Source organism: Olea europaea, chromosome 7, assembly GCF_002742605.1.
Source record: "Olea europaea var. sylvestris chromosome 7, O_europaea_v1, whole genome shotgun sequence".
Taxonomy (NCBI): Eukaryota; Viridiplantae; Streptophyta; class Magnoliopsida; order Lamiales; family Oleaceae; genus Olea; species Olea europaea.
The window spans coordinates 9383821-9399259 of record NC_036243.1 but is presented as its reverse complement, the minus strand read 5'-3'; the positions used below and the strand labels follow the sequence as shown (position 1 = coordinate 9399259).

Genomic DNA, 15439 nt, shown 5'->3' with positions numbered 1-15439 from the left:
AAGATATTTTGAGCCTACAAATTGGAGTCAACGTCCAGACAACTTGAAAAAGCTCAAACACGCAGAAGTGTCTCCGCGTCTGTCATTAACACCAACACATGCATCATCATTGCCATTTAACTGTTAACAGTTGTTGAGCAGATGTTTATGATTTGAAAAATTGTGCCACCAATTTCATAAAGTAAATCTTCAATCCAAAAATTAGTTTTTGAATAAAATCAACGATAATAACTTCGTACTTCTGTTAAATAAAAAACAAGAATAATTTTAATAAATCAATTGGCTAAAATTTTGGGCTGTTAACATGTTATAAATCAAAGAGAAGTCAATAAACTTATGCGTTTTATTGAGAATCAAAACTTTATATTTATATAGAAGAAGTATGGATACAATGTAATAAAAATAAGTGCGCAAAGATATAATTGTCATTCATTAATAATCATATTATTTACAACGAATCCTATTTTCACTATTATTTCCATCCATTTGATATTACAAAAAGAAAAACCAACTTTATAATACCGATATTGAGTTGTTTGACCCTTTGACATAAATATTACTAGAGTGCTTCATGTGTTCCATAGGTATCGTTCCGAAGAAGACATACTACTTCTCTAACAAGCTCAACAAATATGCATACCAATATTATATCAGCCCATGCATTGGTATAGCTTATAATTTTTTGTATAGTTAATTTAATCAACGGTCACTAAACTTTACTTTAGGTTACTATTTGTTTCTCAAAATTTAAAAGTTACTCTTTGCTCACTGAACTTTACTATATGTTACTACTTACTTACTGAAATCTAAAATGTTATTCATTACTCAGCCAAATTTAAATAAAGTTACCTATCAATTACCCATATCATTTCCATTAATCTTACTTATATCAAAGTTCAGTAACAACTAGTAATTTTGTTCAAATTTGGACGAGTAACGAGTAACCTTTTAAATTTAGGTGAGTAAATAGTAAATTATAGCAAAATTCAGCGAGTAACAAGTAAATTTTTGAAAGTTGGTGTGCAAGTAGCACCCTATAGTAAAGTTCAGCATTTTTATTTCATAATTTTTACTTAATTTGTAAGAGTGTTTGTAAGCACTATTTAGAAACACCAAACAACTTAATTAAACAAACTATAAAATTATTTTTAATTATATTTTCACCGTTATTGGTGTTTCTACAAAAAAGTTCCAAAGTTTTCACGTTTGTGCTAAAATCGCTTTTCAGTAGTCACCGTCTTCCCCCTGAAAGCGCATTTCACATCGCCGAAGAAGAAAATTTACACATGCGTTAGTACAGAGGGTAAAAGAATGGCGGGAATACGGAGAGCGATTCGATGCATACAGACGGTTCCGGACTGTCCTCGTCTCACAAGATTCTCCCTTCGAGCTCCGAAGAATGTAGGTCTCTTCTCTTTCGCTAATTTCACGCTTATGTAGTAATAGTCGAAACCCTAAATTCAAAGTTTTGATTTACTTAAATACATGTTTGTTATGCAGCATTAGTAATATCAAACGATATTTAGACCATTTATGAGATTCTAAAGTATCATAATGCGGTTTCTTTCAATTGAAAAGAACTTGATGCTTGTGTCAAATAGAGTTTCCCTGGATTTTTGTTGCAATGGAATGCCGAGTAACGGAATACTGAGTTTTACAGGGATAATTTTCAGTGAAAATTTTCATTTTGAATGTAAATGTCATATTTTTGTTATAATAGAAATGTAACTTCTGTAGTTTTAGTAATGATTTAGTCCTAATCAGCTCTAAAAGCTGCGCGAGGTGGTTTTATTATGTTAACAGATTACCATATTGCTGGACTGAAAGTTTGAAGAGACCTCAACCAGACATGCCTATATACACAGTTCGAGTAAATCAGACCAAGATCATGGTTGGCATGAAGAAAATTAAAAGCTCTCTATGAGTTTAGATAATTTACATTTTTCTTTACTTTTAAGTAAAATAAGTTACTTTTTCTTCAGTAACTCTTACATCGTTGTCAGTCAAGATAAGTAACTTATTTCAACTTTGACCAATAAAAAGTTATTCACTTTAAAACTTATTATTTACTTATATGTTATCTTTTTAAAAGCTTACCTAACATGCTCTGAACGAAGGTCCAAGACGCCTTAGGTAGTGATTGAGATTATTTTTTTTCGTTGAAATATCACCTCTATCCAACATGGTGGGGATGCAGTAATTATCAATACTTAATACCATCATTATTCTGGCCCGGACAGAATCTTTAAAGAATATCTATTGCATGTTTGCTTGTGACCGTTTGTTACGTGTATGCTTGTCCTGTAGTTTGGCACATAAAGTAAAAATTGTGTACTTGAAATCTTAAATTGAGATGCTTTCTGGCGGTTGTCATCTGAGTGAAGTGATTTTACGGTCACATGTAGTTTATGCTCGATGGAGAATTTATTCTGCTGCATCATCCAAGATGATATTATAGATATGAGATTGTAAGAGAATTGCATGTATTAGACATCTAGTTTTCATGCGACATTGCCTGAAAAATCAAGGAATAACTTTGAATTTTCTACGAATGGAAACTTTGAAGTCAGTCCTCGGGGCTCACGAAAATATCATTTCTATGCAGTTGCCATTACTGAACTGGTCTTTCAAGGATTGGTTATGATATTTTTCATCCATTTCAATGTTGAAGTTGAATTTTGATGATCTGGAATTTCGAACCTGAAGTTCAAACATGAATATATGCATAAAGAGCTTCTTCAATGAAACTTTAGTATTTTGGGAACCGTTTGGTGCATTTTAGCAAATTAATTAATGATAAGTGCTAAGAAACAAATTTCCACTGTGAGTTATGCCTAGCTTCTGTGACGATGATGTGACCTCATTAGCTATTTTTTGGTATTCAGGTAGAGGTGGAATATGACAATGGCAGTATGTATACTTTATCAGCTGAGTATTTGAGAATATATAGTCCAGCTGTTGACAGTAAGATTAGATCAGTTGGAGGTGAAAAGGTAATTGGATTGAAATATTTTCATTTCTGTAACATCCATTTTAGGTGTGAATATTTGCCTTAGAGCACGTTTTCTCAGGACTACTTATTGTAAAATTGTTCTATTGTAAAAGAAAATTTGAAGTCACACTTGCAGTAATTAGCTATCGCAAAATCTTTACAGTTTTGAGGATTACCCCATATGTCACGTTCAAAAAATGTAAAGAACATAGATGTGTTTTGAAGTTGGGACGTTTTTCATTGCTACCTGTCCATCTTCTCTATGGATTATATTATCAACTATTCGCCAAATGATATGATGATAAATGCATTTTTGGTTGTTGGCGATTAAGATACTGTTTGTCCTTGGAAAAAGGTTATATCTGGGCGGCGTAATGTGGGAATCATGTCTGCAGAACCTGTAGGGAACTATGGAGTGAGGTAATATAATCTTATTGATGAGTATTGTGCGTTCCAGGAGTTCTATTACGGTATAATCACGATTCTATGAGATGGCTGTTGTAGATTGTTGTTTGATGACTTGCATAAGACTGGGATCTTTACATGGGATTACTTCTATCATCTTGGGTGTAACAAGTTCACTCTTATGAGAAACTACATCAGAACTTTAAAGAAGCACGGACTGAGCCGGGATCCACCAAGAAGGAAGTGATGGGGAAAGTTATCACGTAAAAAGCCATTTAAGCACATAACTGTTGCCGTCCAACCACGAGGAGCAATGCTGGTTGCCGGTAAGAAGCTTATTGGAATTTGTATTCTTTCTTAAACTTGATAAGTTCCAACTTATATGGTCCATTTCGTAGATCTCCTACTCCATATATCTGGTTGTCCTTTGAGCATATATATAAGCTTAGAAGTTACTTGCAAGTAACTTTTGTGCCAAACTTGTTTGAGCTTTCTTGTAAGTTACTTTCTTTTGAGAATTTTAGGTCAAAAAATTGCTTTGAAAGAAAGTAGATTTGCCAAACATGCTTTTAAGCAGAAGAATAATTTTTCCCTTGAATCTCTTCGGTACATTTAGCATCATGATCATCTGCCTTTCATTTTCTTGTTTGCTCTTTTGGGTTCCCCCCTTCCCTCACATTTTCTTGCGCGCGCGCACACACATATATACCCCTCTTAATTCATCAATTTGAAAGTAGAATCAAGCTGTAATTGCGTTAGTGGTTTTTCTTTTGAAATGTGCCAATCCCATCGGGAAACGAATGTTGTACATCTTATATGAACTCTAATGAAAACCTTAGTTTTTTTTTTATTTTCACGAGTATTGTCGCCTCGTTTTTATTATTAATTTTCAAAGGAATATAGCTCTTCCGCGATGGAGAATAAGAATCGAGCACTTGGAACTTTTGATAGGGTCAACTATTGGCAATTCATATCCATGACTATATACTATATTCATTACATTCACCTCTTAAATCTTTAGATTTTCACCTTTCTGTCGTTCTCGAAAATTTTCGTCGAGTGCATTAAATTGGTTAGACAAAGTTGGGGAATGAAAATCGAAGGCATCAACAATTCAGCATACGTTTTCACTTAGTCTAACCCAATTATTGTCTAAAAAATGCTTCTCAAACTCGTTACCTTCACGAATTCTACTCTGCATGCCTAACCCTTACCTAACAACTTTAATGATAACATATTAGCTTTAATTTTCTTAGTCATCTCTGAACTTTAATTGAAATCTCAATTGAGTCTTCAAATTTTAATTTGTCTCATATGTTAGCCCTATTACTAAACTTAGCCCTTGTTTGAGTTCCATTTTTGTTGAAAAAATGCGTTTTTGAACAGTGTATTGATGGACAATGTATGATTAAATAGTAAAGAAAAATTATGGATTTGCGTGTAATATTATTTCATTGAAAAATGTATGGTTAAATTGGGGTTAAATTACTGTTGAAAAATGTATTTTGATAAAAAAATGGAGTTCAAACAAGGGCTTAATATCGTAATCATATGTCGTTCTTACAAATTAACTGCAATTTGACATGTTTGAAAATAAAACGTGTTTAGAATTGATAGTATATTCAAAACGTCTCCAATTTCAATATTTTGCAAACATGATTGATTTGCTTGTTAAGACAATTAAGTTTAGTAACATGTGCTTTTGGAGTGATTAACATTGAATTGAAGAAATATTGAAGTTCAATTACAACAATAAAAGTTGGGTGATCTAATTGAAATTTCGCTGAAAGTTCAATGACCAAAAGATCATATTAACCATTTCGATTCTTTTTGTCAACTTTGCTGAACTGAGTTATATTAACTCGCAATGTACTGTTCTTAACGTGATAAGTAATTAATTTCGAAGAAGCGACGCCGTTTTGATAGTTCTTCAAAAAAGTCAACATTACTTCCCAACAAACGATAAAACAGAGAGTAATGCAAATTACATCTCACCTCAAATTATGATTAATTTTGAATCACTTTAGCTTAGTTTTGATTCACATTCACTTTTATAAATTAATCAAAGATCACAGAGATTACAAATCACAGTTGAAAAAACATGTTCGATTTTTAATTCAATCCGTAGCAGGTGATAAAACTCGATTAATTAAATAGATTATAGCTTTTGACCTTGATTAAATCATGACATTCAGATCTTCATAGCAAAACCCATTACAATTTTTGGATATGCAAAAATGGGAGTTGAGAGAATTGCAGTATTAGGGGTGGTGGTAGTGGTGACGATGGTGATGGGTAGCGCGTGGGTTATAGCCCAGGAGGCGGCGGTGGCGGGTCGGGAGGCGCCATGGAGGATCCACACGCTTTTCTCTGTGGAGTGCCAGAATTACTTTGATTGGCAGACGGTTGGCCTCATGCATAGCTACCGGAAGGCCCGACAGCCTGGACCCATAACCCGATTACTCAGCTGTACCGAAGAGGAGAAGAAGAGTTACAGAGGGATGGAGTTGGCACCTACCTTTGAGGTCCCCTCAATGAGCACACACCCCAAAACTGGTGATTGGTAAGTATACACCATGATGTATTTTTGCGTTTGCATGCATGAGTTTTTGATTGAGTACTGGGTGGCTTGTTAATCTTGGAATATACTTCTCGTTTGAGTCTTAAACTTGTGGAATTGCTCTGCGGTTTCAGGCTCACTGAGTCTTGACTTCCATCTAAACAAGGTTAATGGAACCCCTATTCGACATGTTTAGGATTCTTCTCGTTTTGTTTGTTGATAGATATGATAAGTGAAATTGTCCATGAGGTGTTTTACTTTTGAGTTACTAGTATTTTGATTACTTGAAAATTTTATTGAGGGGATATGAAGAGGGCATTTTTTCTTTATCATTTTATGTTATATTTGGTTCATTGCAGGTATCCGGCAATTAATAAACCTGCAGGCGTTTTCCACTGGCTTAAACATAGCAAAGAAGCACAAAATGTCGACTGGGTAGTAATTCTAGATGCAGACATGATCATTCGGGGTCCAATTATACCATGGGAGCTTGGCGCCGAGAAAGGCAGGCCTGTTGCTGCATACTACGGGTTAAGTCTTTTTGGCGCATTACGTTAGTGTGAACAATTCAATTGTTCTCTTGCTCGTTAAAGATAGATTTCCATTCCTGTATAGCTGTATTTGTACTTTGTTGCCTACAATTGGGGTATATATATTGAATGCTTCCGACGAATGACTTTGAAGTGGAATATAAGTATGCAGAATAATTTCTGTCTCTTGATATATTATTGAAAGCATCTGTTGCTTATTTTTTGGAATACTTATATGCAATCAGAACCAGTGGTAACCACACATGATACCACAAGTAAATTTCACTGGACCAATTTACACTTGGTAACTTTTAAGCTCCGTTTCTAAGCAGCTAGGGCTTACAGGAGCTACTTCCTTCTACTCTCTTGGATTTTGGACTTGTCCAGAAAAAATAGGGTGGAAGATAAATAATTGTTATTTTTTTCTTGAGAAGTTAAGCTTTCTTTGTTTGGTTGTTCAAGCTTTCTTGAGAAATGACATAAATAATTGAACTTAATTTGCGTATTCAGAAACAGAGGCCTCGCATTTTGGAATCTTGATAGTAACTATAGAATGATGTTCATTCTAGGAACCTGGGTTTTTCCATATAGGTCAGTCTTCATTTACATTCTAGAGTTTAGTTGCAAAGATGTTCAGCAGTTGGAGTCGAGTTGAAAGGTGTATCTATATTTCTATATAGCCAGAACTGTTGTAGATAAATGTGGTATGTAAAAGTCAATTTATTTCCAAAGCTGAGATTTTACTCAGTTTCTGTTGAAATTTTAGCATTTTCTAATGTTATATCTGAGCATATCAACGTTTGTATCAATGTTCTCCAGAAAACTATTTTGTCTTCAGATTGAGGTTTGCTAGGCATCAATAAATAACTTCTTGACTTCTCTTACTTATATTATAACAATCCTCTTCACAAGATTATTAAATGTACAATTCTCCACCAGATACTTGATCGGATGTGACAATGATCTTGCTAAGTTGCACACTAAGCACCCTGAACTCTGTGACAAGGTTGGTGGGCTTTTAGCCATGCATATAGACGATCTCCGAGCTTTAGCACCTATGTGGCTGTCAAAAACAGAAGAAGTACGAGAGGACAGAGCTCATTGGGGAACCAATTATACTGGTGATATATATGGGACAGGGTGGATCAGTGAAATGTATGGATACTCATTTGGTGCTGCTGAGGTAATTGGTTAAATCAGTTTAACTTATGCTTTCTGTCCTTCCCTGTGCTCCTGAGCACACACCATTTATTTATTTATTTATTTTTTTTTTTTTGGGGGGGGTAATATTGCATCATTGGCCTCCCAACCTTTAAATGGATTTGTTTATTGTTTTTTGGCTGTATATATCCGGTATCTAATTGTTGCCTTTTCAGGTGGGACTTCGCCACAAAATAAATGATAACTTGATGATTTACCCCGGATATATTCCAAGAGATGGCATTGAGCCCATTCTTATGCACTATGGCTTGCCTTTTAGTGTTGGAAATTGGTCATTCAGTAAATTAGAACACCATGAGGACAATATTGTCTATGACTGTGGGCGGCTCTTTCCTGAACCTCCTTACCCTAGAGAGGTAACTCATAATGTGCTTATTGAAATGGATGATTTGCCTATAATATGTGAACCACTTCATCTAAAAGTTTAAGTTATGAGAGAATGGACACAATTGTTTAAGAAGATTTAGTCTTCAATATGCCATTTCACTTGTGGACACGCACAATTTTCATTAATTGGTGATTGGGAGATTTGACCCAAGAATTTTGCCCTTTTTTTTTTTTTTTTAAATTTTGTCGAAAACCTCATCTAAAACTGAAAGCTGAAATACATTATATATTTAAATTGAGTCTTCAGCATAATATTCAGTTTCATTCATTATTCTCATTCTGTTATTATTCCCTGCTTGGGTGGAACTGCCGTTTGACTGTAATTTAAGCATTTCCACACCCTAGCTTATGATGTAATTCTGCACTAATCTGAAAATCCTTACAGTTAAAACATAAATTTAAAATGAAAGCTTACAAGAAATGAATTTGGTTTTACCTTTTGGTCAACTCCTTGATTTCTGAAGGAGTCAACTATAAAGGATATATTGAGAAAACTAATACTATTCTCTACAGAATGTTTCTTTTTTCTTTTTTGACCATGAGTTACGGTATTGAATCTTACTTACTGGTATTTGTCAACGAATTAGTCACCAATCCTTGGTTTTGATTTGTCCAAATCAAAGCTCTTAGCATCTCCGGCTAAAAATAATGAATTTTGTTGACAGTCCGACTGTGGCTAAAAACATTGAATTTTAAATTCAATAGATCATTATGGTGTTGAGTTTTATGCTGATAATAAATTTCCATGGAGTATACTGGTGCCTGCCCAAATTTCCCACCTTGCTTTTCAGGGAAGTTTGAAAAACTTCAAATTAATGGATAAAAATACTTTCCTTTTTAATGTGAAGGCACGCATATGATAGTTATGACATTATAATAATTCAATTTTGGTTTTGGTAAGCAAAGTGACTATGCCACCCTTGCAATTTTTGGGGTCCGAACATCTTCTGCAAAGAAATAAACCAAACATAATGACAAATGATATTAGCTAGTCTTCTTTGTTCAGACATCAGCAAACAGCACAGGTGTTGGAATAAACACATCGTAATAACTTATGCAATGTTAGATCGATCTTTGGAACTTATGTGTGTGCTTCTGGAGAAACTATTTGATTTCATAGGATGTTTTGTTTGAAATACTAATGCTAAAGGAGAATTTGATGTCCACCAAATGCTATACCTTGTTTATTTGTGACTATGTGAGCTTGTACAGCAAAGCTTAAAAATTTACTTATAAGTTAACAATCAAGCAACATTTTTATTGATCAAAATTGTAAGAACTTATTTTAACTGTAAATTAAGAATCACTGTTAAAGCAAGTAACATTTTTACTGTAAAGTAAGAAGTAACTTATTTAAACCTGTCTGAGAATTAAAAGTTACCTTTAATCCTTGTAAGCTTAGCCAAACACGCTTGGTTGAGTATGATCTGATGAGTTAATATTTGTATCTTTTCCAAACTGAAATTCAAGATAATAATAATAGTAATATATGATGTACCCTGGTGTGCAGGTACAAGGAATGGAAACAGATCCAAACAAAAGGAGAGCACTATTTCTAAATCTAGAATGTATCAATACCCTGAATGAAGGTCTTCTATTGCAACATGCTGCATATGGGTGTCCCAAGCCGAAGTGGTCAAAATACTTGAGTTTTTTGAAGAGTAAAACGTTTGCTGAACTATCTCAGCCAAGATCAGTGACACCTAAAAGTCTTCAAATGATGGAGGTTGAGCATACGCAAACACAAGAACAAGCTAATGATCCTGGAACGCCATATCCAAAAATCCATACCATTTTCTCAACAGAATGCTCCCCTTACTTTGATTGGCAGACTGTGGGGCTGGTTCACAGTTTTCACCTGAGTGGCCAACCTGGAAATATCACGAGACTTCTTAGTTGTACGGAAGAAGATCTGAAGCAGTATAAAGGCCATGATTTAGCTCCCACACATTATGTTCCATCCATGAGTCGACATCCTCTAACTGGTGATTGGTAATGTCTATTGCTTTTGCTGAAATTCTTAATCAATTTTGTCAAGTTTTGGGAGCATTGACATATATGTTCCAAATTATGCCACATAATTATTTTTGCGGAACTACTAGATTACTTAGCCTTGGGAGTGGAGGGGTCTCAAGAAATAATAATAATAAAAGAATGAAGAACTTTTCTCCTCTCTTATAATTTTCAGTGTCATCACGTCTCTGTTTTAACAGACTGACCTCCTTCAAAGGCATCTTGCGTTCTTTAATGCACGTTGTGTCTTCATTACCAAACCTTCTATGTATCTCTGCTTCTCTTTTATATCCATGAGTAGCTGGAAATCACTCCTGAACTCATGGAGTAAAACTATTTTCAGTATCTTTCAGTAAATAAAATTATGTCTAACCACTACAAGATCACTTAACCATAGAAACAGTGGAATGCTCAATTATTTTGGAATTTCTGGCAAGGCATAGTTTCAGTGGTAATATGGTGATGTATGATTGTTGAGAGAAAAGAAGCATGGTTGTGTCCTGGAGAAGATTTTGTGGGATTAGGTCTGATGCTAGAGTTAACTCTGAATTTTAATGGTGCATTCATTAAGGTGAACTAGACAGAATTGGGCATAATTGAAGAAAGGAAACAAAAGTTATAATTTTATATAGTATTGTCTAGTGCGGTCTAGTACCATACCAAACACACACACACCCTAAGGGTACCGATGGAGAGGAGGAGGAGACGAGGGTTGAAATATATGATGGCGATAGTGCAGACATGTGACTGAAATTGGGTGGATTGTTGACGCCTTCATTTCAAGGCCATCTTCAGAAGCAAAGTCCCAGGGAAAACAAGATTGCTGGTCAAGAAGTGTCTTCTTTTTTAAATAAAATTTTCCTTGAATATTGTGGAAATTGCAGAATGAAACTAATGAAGTTATGAGATTCTGGTTTCTATAATGAATTGGAAGTAAACTCTCTCTCTCTTCAATTTTTTTTTTTTTTTTTTTTTTTTGGATCACAGGCTTTTGGTTTTTAATATTTCTTAATTCCTACTGTGGTAGGTATGGGACTTTTTGAAAAAGAGATGGATAGTGAAGATGAAAAGCTAGTATTTAATTTCTTGATGATTTTTATACTTATGATGCATATGTTTCTTTTGTTAATTAAGTAGAAATAAATATCATTTCTTTGTAACCAATAGAAGATATATAAAATGTGATATGATATAAAGTTAAATCAATATGACAACTCTAAACAGCTGGCAGATGACATGGATATGACTATTATATTAATACCAATGAAGGAAAATTGCATATTTTTAGTGAATTAGAGTGAACTCTATATCGTCTTGAAAGCTCACAATATTTATAAGTTCTTATACACTCACTTGAGTGCTTGTGATAGATTTTGAATGAACATGGGCACCTCTTCATGATCCTCAAAATGAAAAACATTATAAATAAGAATCTCATGGAAAAGTCAGAGGACCCGTGTTGGCCATATAACCTAATCCACATTTCCTACTCAGTTCAAGAAAAAAGAAGGATAATTTAATTTATCTTATATACCTCTTCATGGGGATGCAAACAAGTTGAGCTATCATGCAAGCTTTTCGAACTTACCTCAAATTAGGTGTGGATCAACTTGAGTTTTATGAAGCTTGATTTCTGTTTTTATATGTTTTAACTTTTTGAAGAAAAACACGATGTTCAATTTTTTAAGGCAGGAACTAGATAAGCAAGTAGAGTAGATGTTATGATAAAGAACTTGGCAACTAATAACACCTGCGTTTTGTTTGTGGCAATTCAGGTATCCAGCAATTAATAAGCCAGCTGCTGTTCTTCATTGGCTCAATCATGCAAAAATAGATGCGGAGTATATAGTAATCCTTGATGCTGACATGATAATTAGAGGTCCGATCACACCATGGGAATTCAATGCAGCCCGTGGGAGACCTGTTTCCACTCCCTATGAGTAAGAAAAAAGAACTTTAACGAGTATGTTTGGCTAAGCTTAAAAAGTTAAAAGTAAATTATTTTTTGACAAAGTAGTCTCGAGTGCAATTAAGAATTACTTTCGAAGTAAATAGTTTTTTTTTTTTTTTTTTTTTTAATTCAATTTTTTTTTTTTTTTTTTTTTTTTTTGTTTAATTCAAAAGTAAGAAAAAAGTGAGTTATCCAAACACGTGCTTTATTATCTCTTTCATTTCTGTGTAAGAGTATCTAACAAATAATTTGCAATTTGGGTGAATCTTCTTTTTGACTGAATCAGGAAATATGCGTTCTAATCACTCTGTTATATTCATTCCAGCTACTTGATTGGCTGTGACAATGACCTTGCAAAGATGCACACCCGTCATCCAGATGCTTGCAACAAGGTTGGAGGTGTGATCATAATGCATATAAATGACCTCAGGAGATTTGCTCTACTGTGGTTGCATAAAACCGAGGAGGTCCGGGCTGACACGGCTCATTGGTCAAGAAACATAACCGGGGACGTGTATGAATCTGGATGGATCAGCGAGATGTATGGTTACTCGTTTGGCGCAGCAGAGGTATTTCATAACTGATTAAAGTGTTAAAACACTTTCTATCTCATTTGAATTTGCAGAATAGCTGAGGGAACAGGTTAATTTATTTCTCAATGTTTTTTATACATGCATTAAGTTTCTGCTACATCAGCATGTTGAAACATAATTTTCAAATATTATTTTATTTTATTTTATTATTATTATTTTTTTAAATTCCATGCAGCTGAATTTGCATCACATCATTAGCAACGAAATTTTGATATATCCGGGATATGTTCCTGCACCTGGTGTGAAGTATAGAGTATTCCACTATGGCTTGGAATTTAGCGTTGGAAACTGGAGCTTTGATAAAGCAAAATGGAGAAGCGCTGATTTGGTTAACAAATGTTGGGCTAAGTTTCCTGAACCTCCTGATCCATCAACCCTCGATCGAACCGATGAGAATGCATTACAGCGTGATTTGCTAAGCATAGAATGTGGAAATGCACTGAATGAAGCTCTACGCCTACATCACGAGAAGAAGAAATGCCCTGATCCCACTTCCATCTCCTCTCCAGTTCGAGAGAGTCCTGATTCCATATTGTTGTCTCCTCCAAATCAAGAAACAGCCAGTGAGGTTACGACTTCAAGGAAATTTGGAAAGATTGAGGAAATTAGTACCTTAATTCGCAGTCCTGATCTAAAGAACAAATCTCGGGAATTATCGCAGCCGGCTATGGCAAAGGAAACATTCACTTCCATGAGATTCTGGATAATTGGCCTTTGGGCATTTTCGATCTTTGTATTTATCACAGTAATGTCTGTGATGCTTTCCAGTCGCAAGGGGCAGAAGAAAAAAGGTAGAAGTTTTAAGACCAAGAGACGAGCCTCGCATTCAGGAATCTGGGAGCCGATTGGAAATGATAGGCATCTCCGAAGTGCTGAAATAGCATAAAATGAATGAGAAAATGCACCTGAAATTCCGTGCTGGTATATATAAATTGCCCAAATGATGAAAAACGTCTTATCCAGGTAGTCAGTGTAGCATACTCAACCCGAAGTGGGTCGAGATCTGCTTTCTTAAGGTGTGTGAGGAGATTTTTGATTTGTTGAATCTTGTAGCTGGGTCCTCCGAATACTGAACAGTTTCTGGGCGGAGCATAATTTGGAATTCAAAATTACAGGTGATGACTGATATCTTGGAGTTGAATTTCCCCCCCCAACTGTTTGTTTTGTCCATATATGATGTTTGATGTTTATTTTGAGGTTTAGCATACGGCATATGGAACACGGAACTGATTTTTTCCGCAAGGGCAGATTGAAAACAATAAACTGCTTCTTGAAAAATACTTTTATTGTTTACTTTCAGAATCTATATATGGTTCTTTGTGTTGTTCTGTTACTCTTCCTGTATTCAAGTTCATACATATGTGGTAATTTCAGAATCTTTCTCGGCCTCTCTCTTCCAAAATGTTAACTTGAAATGTGCCGGATATACTGGAAAACAAACACTAATGAGCGAACTCAGGTTTCCAATTCTACTCCAATAGTATTGAAGCTTTAGAATTTTGGTGAGAGTGGGAGTCTTGACTTTTTACAGTTGGAGCAGTGACACCTTGTTTTACAGTGGAAGTTAGCTTTGTCCTGCCTACCAATTTCACGTTATACAATTCAACTGTTTCAAGCTGCTACACTACAACTGACTTGGGTACATCTCTAAGCTACAACAGACCCGGTATATCGCATTACAGGTCCGACGCTTGAAGACATCGACTACGTACTATCTTTATATTACAATAATCGAGCGCACTTAGTGAATGGCTACACAAAATTCCAACAAACCGAAACATCATACAACTACAGGGAACTGAAACCGTCTTTTGAGCAATCTATAACTGTGAATAATGTTACTTGTACATAATAAAGTTACATAATTGTTTACATATAAATGAGGTGTCCAAAAGAGAGTGGAGAAACAATTTATTTGTTATTATTATTATTATTTTTATTTAGTTGAAGAAATTTTTACCCAATCATATCCTGCTGCCTTACGTGTATGTAAACCATTATGTACATGTAGCACACCCGTATAACTGTATACTATGGAAGTTGACTATAAGAATTGACTTGATATTCACACGAGGATGCAGTATGTCAACACATTGGTTAGTGAAGAGATTTAACCTATTTTCATATTCCTGCAGAATGAGAAGTCCATCAAGCCCAATGGATCCACAGCACTAGCATCAATAACAGATCTGTTATGTGGCCCATTCTCATCAGCAGCTGCCCATTTAAGTCCAGATATGCAGAAGGCCATTTCTGATACGCAAGACTAGCTATCTATGACAATTATAACAGATTAGTGTGATGTCTAATTCTTTCTTTGGCTAAATGTATAGAATTGGTTAGGCTAAAATATTCTTTTGTTCCTTCCATATGTACAGAGCTTTAGATGCTCTTCTTATGTAATTATTCATTTTTTTTTCTGTGGTAGTTGATGAATAAAATGAGATTTTCCCTTCAATCATTTTTGTTCATTTCCTAATTTCTAGTGTTTTCATTCCAGTGTTTCACTGACATTTACATGGTATCAGAGCATTAATGGCGAGTCTTGAGAATACATCTTCACCTCCTATTGAGACTCCTCTTGATAATACATCTTCCATTTCCCTTGAGAATACATCTCCCCTTCTTCAATCAAAGACTAACCAACATACCAATTTTGCAGATCCACTCAACCTTTTTTGTCTTGAGACATCTGACAACCTAGGAACAAATCTTGTTTCTAATTTGTTGACTGCAAACAATTATGAAACCTGGTCACGCTCGATGTAGCGTGCCGTTAGCCAAGAA

The 15439-nt window shown here is 34.9% G+C and overlaps 2 protein-coding genes across 3 annotated transcripts; both read left to right on the top strand.

Annotated features, from left to right (window-relative positions):
- The first annotated feature begins 1191 nt into the window (after nt 1-1191).
- LOC111396916 lies at nt 1192-4253 on the top strand. Its single transcript, XM_023023528.1, has 4 exons — nt 1192-1401; nt 2886-2993; nt 3348-3412; nt 3497-4253. Exons 1-4 carry the CDS (start codon nt 1312-1314, stop codon nt 3642-3644), a joined length of 411 nt encoding a protein of 136 aa, XP_022879296.1. The 5' UTR covers nt 1192-1311; the 3' UTR covers nt 3645-4253.
- A 1350-nt stretch (nt 4254-5603) lies between these two features.
- LOC111396915 (peptidyl serine alpha-galactosyltransferase) lies at nt 5604-15075 on the top strand. 2 transcript variants are annotated; one of them, XR_002703088.1, is made up of 9 exons: nt 5604-5960; nt 6317-6487; nt 7427-7670; nt 7864-8064; nt 9606-10087; nt 11884-12048; nt 12385-12628; nt 12828-13767; nt 14788-15075. XR_002703088.1 is itself a non-coding variant. In XM_023023527.1 (8 exons), exons 1-8 carry the CDS (start codon nt 5635-5637, stop codon nt 13536-13538), a joined length of 2544 nt encoding a protein of 847 aa, XP_022879295.1. In that variant the 5' UTR covers nt 5604-5634; the 3' UTR covers nt 13539-13987. The 2 variants fall into 2 exon arrangements, 1 of the variants encoding a protein (XP_022879295.1); XM_023023527.1 differs by lacking the exon at nt 14788-15075 and having other exon boundaries at nt 12828-13987.
- The last annotated feature ends 364 nt before the right edge of the window (nt 15076-15439 follow it).

Excerpts from the sequence above, each read along its gene's own strand:
- LOC111396916 (XM_023023528.1), top strand. The coding sequence starts at position 1,312 with ATGGCGGGAATACGGAGAGCGATTCGATGCATACAGACGGTTCCGGAC. Across the intron at positions 1,402-2,885 it reads CCCTTCGAGCTCCGAAGAAT|GTAGAGGTGGAATATGACAA; the intron begins GTAGGTCTCTTC and ends TTTGGTATTCAG. Across the intron at positions 2,994-3,347 it reads GATCAGTTGGAGGTGAAAAG|GTTATATCTGGGCGGCGTAA; the intron begins GTAATTGGATTG and ends CCTTGGAAAAAG.
- LOC111396915 (XM_023023527.1), top strand. The coding sequence starts at position 5,635 with ATGGGAGTTGAGAGAATTGCAGTATTAGGGGTGGTGGTAGTGGTGACG. Across the intron at positions 5,961-6,316 it reads CACCCCAAAACTGGTGATTG|GTATCCGGCAATTAATAAAC; the intron begins GTAAGTATACAC and ends GGTTCATTGCAG. Across the intron at positions 12,049-12,384 it reads CCTGTTTCCACTCCCTATGA|CTACTTGATTGGCTGTGACA; the intron begins GTAAGAAAAAAG and ends TATTCATTCCAG.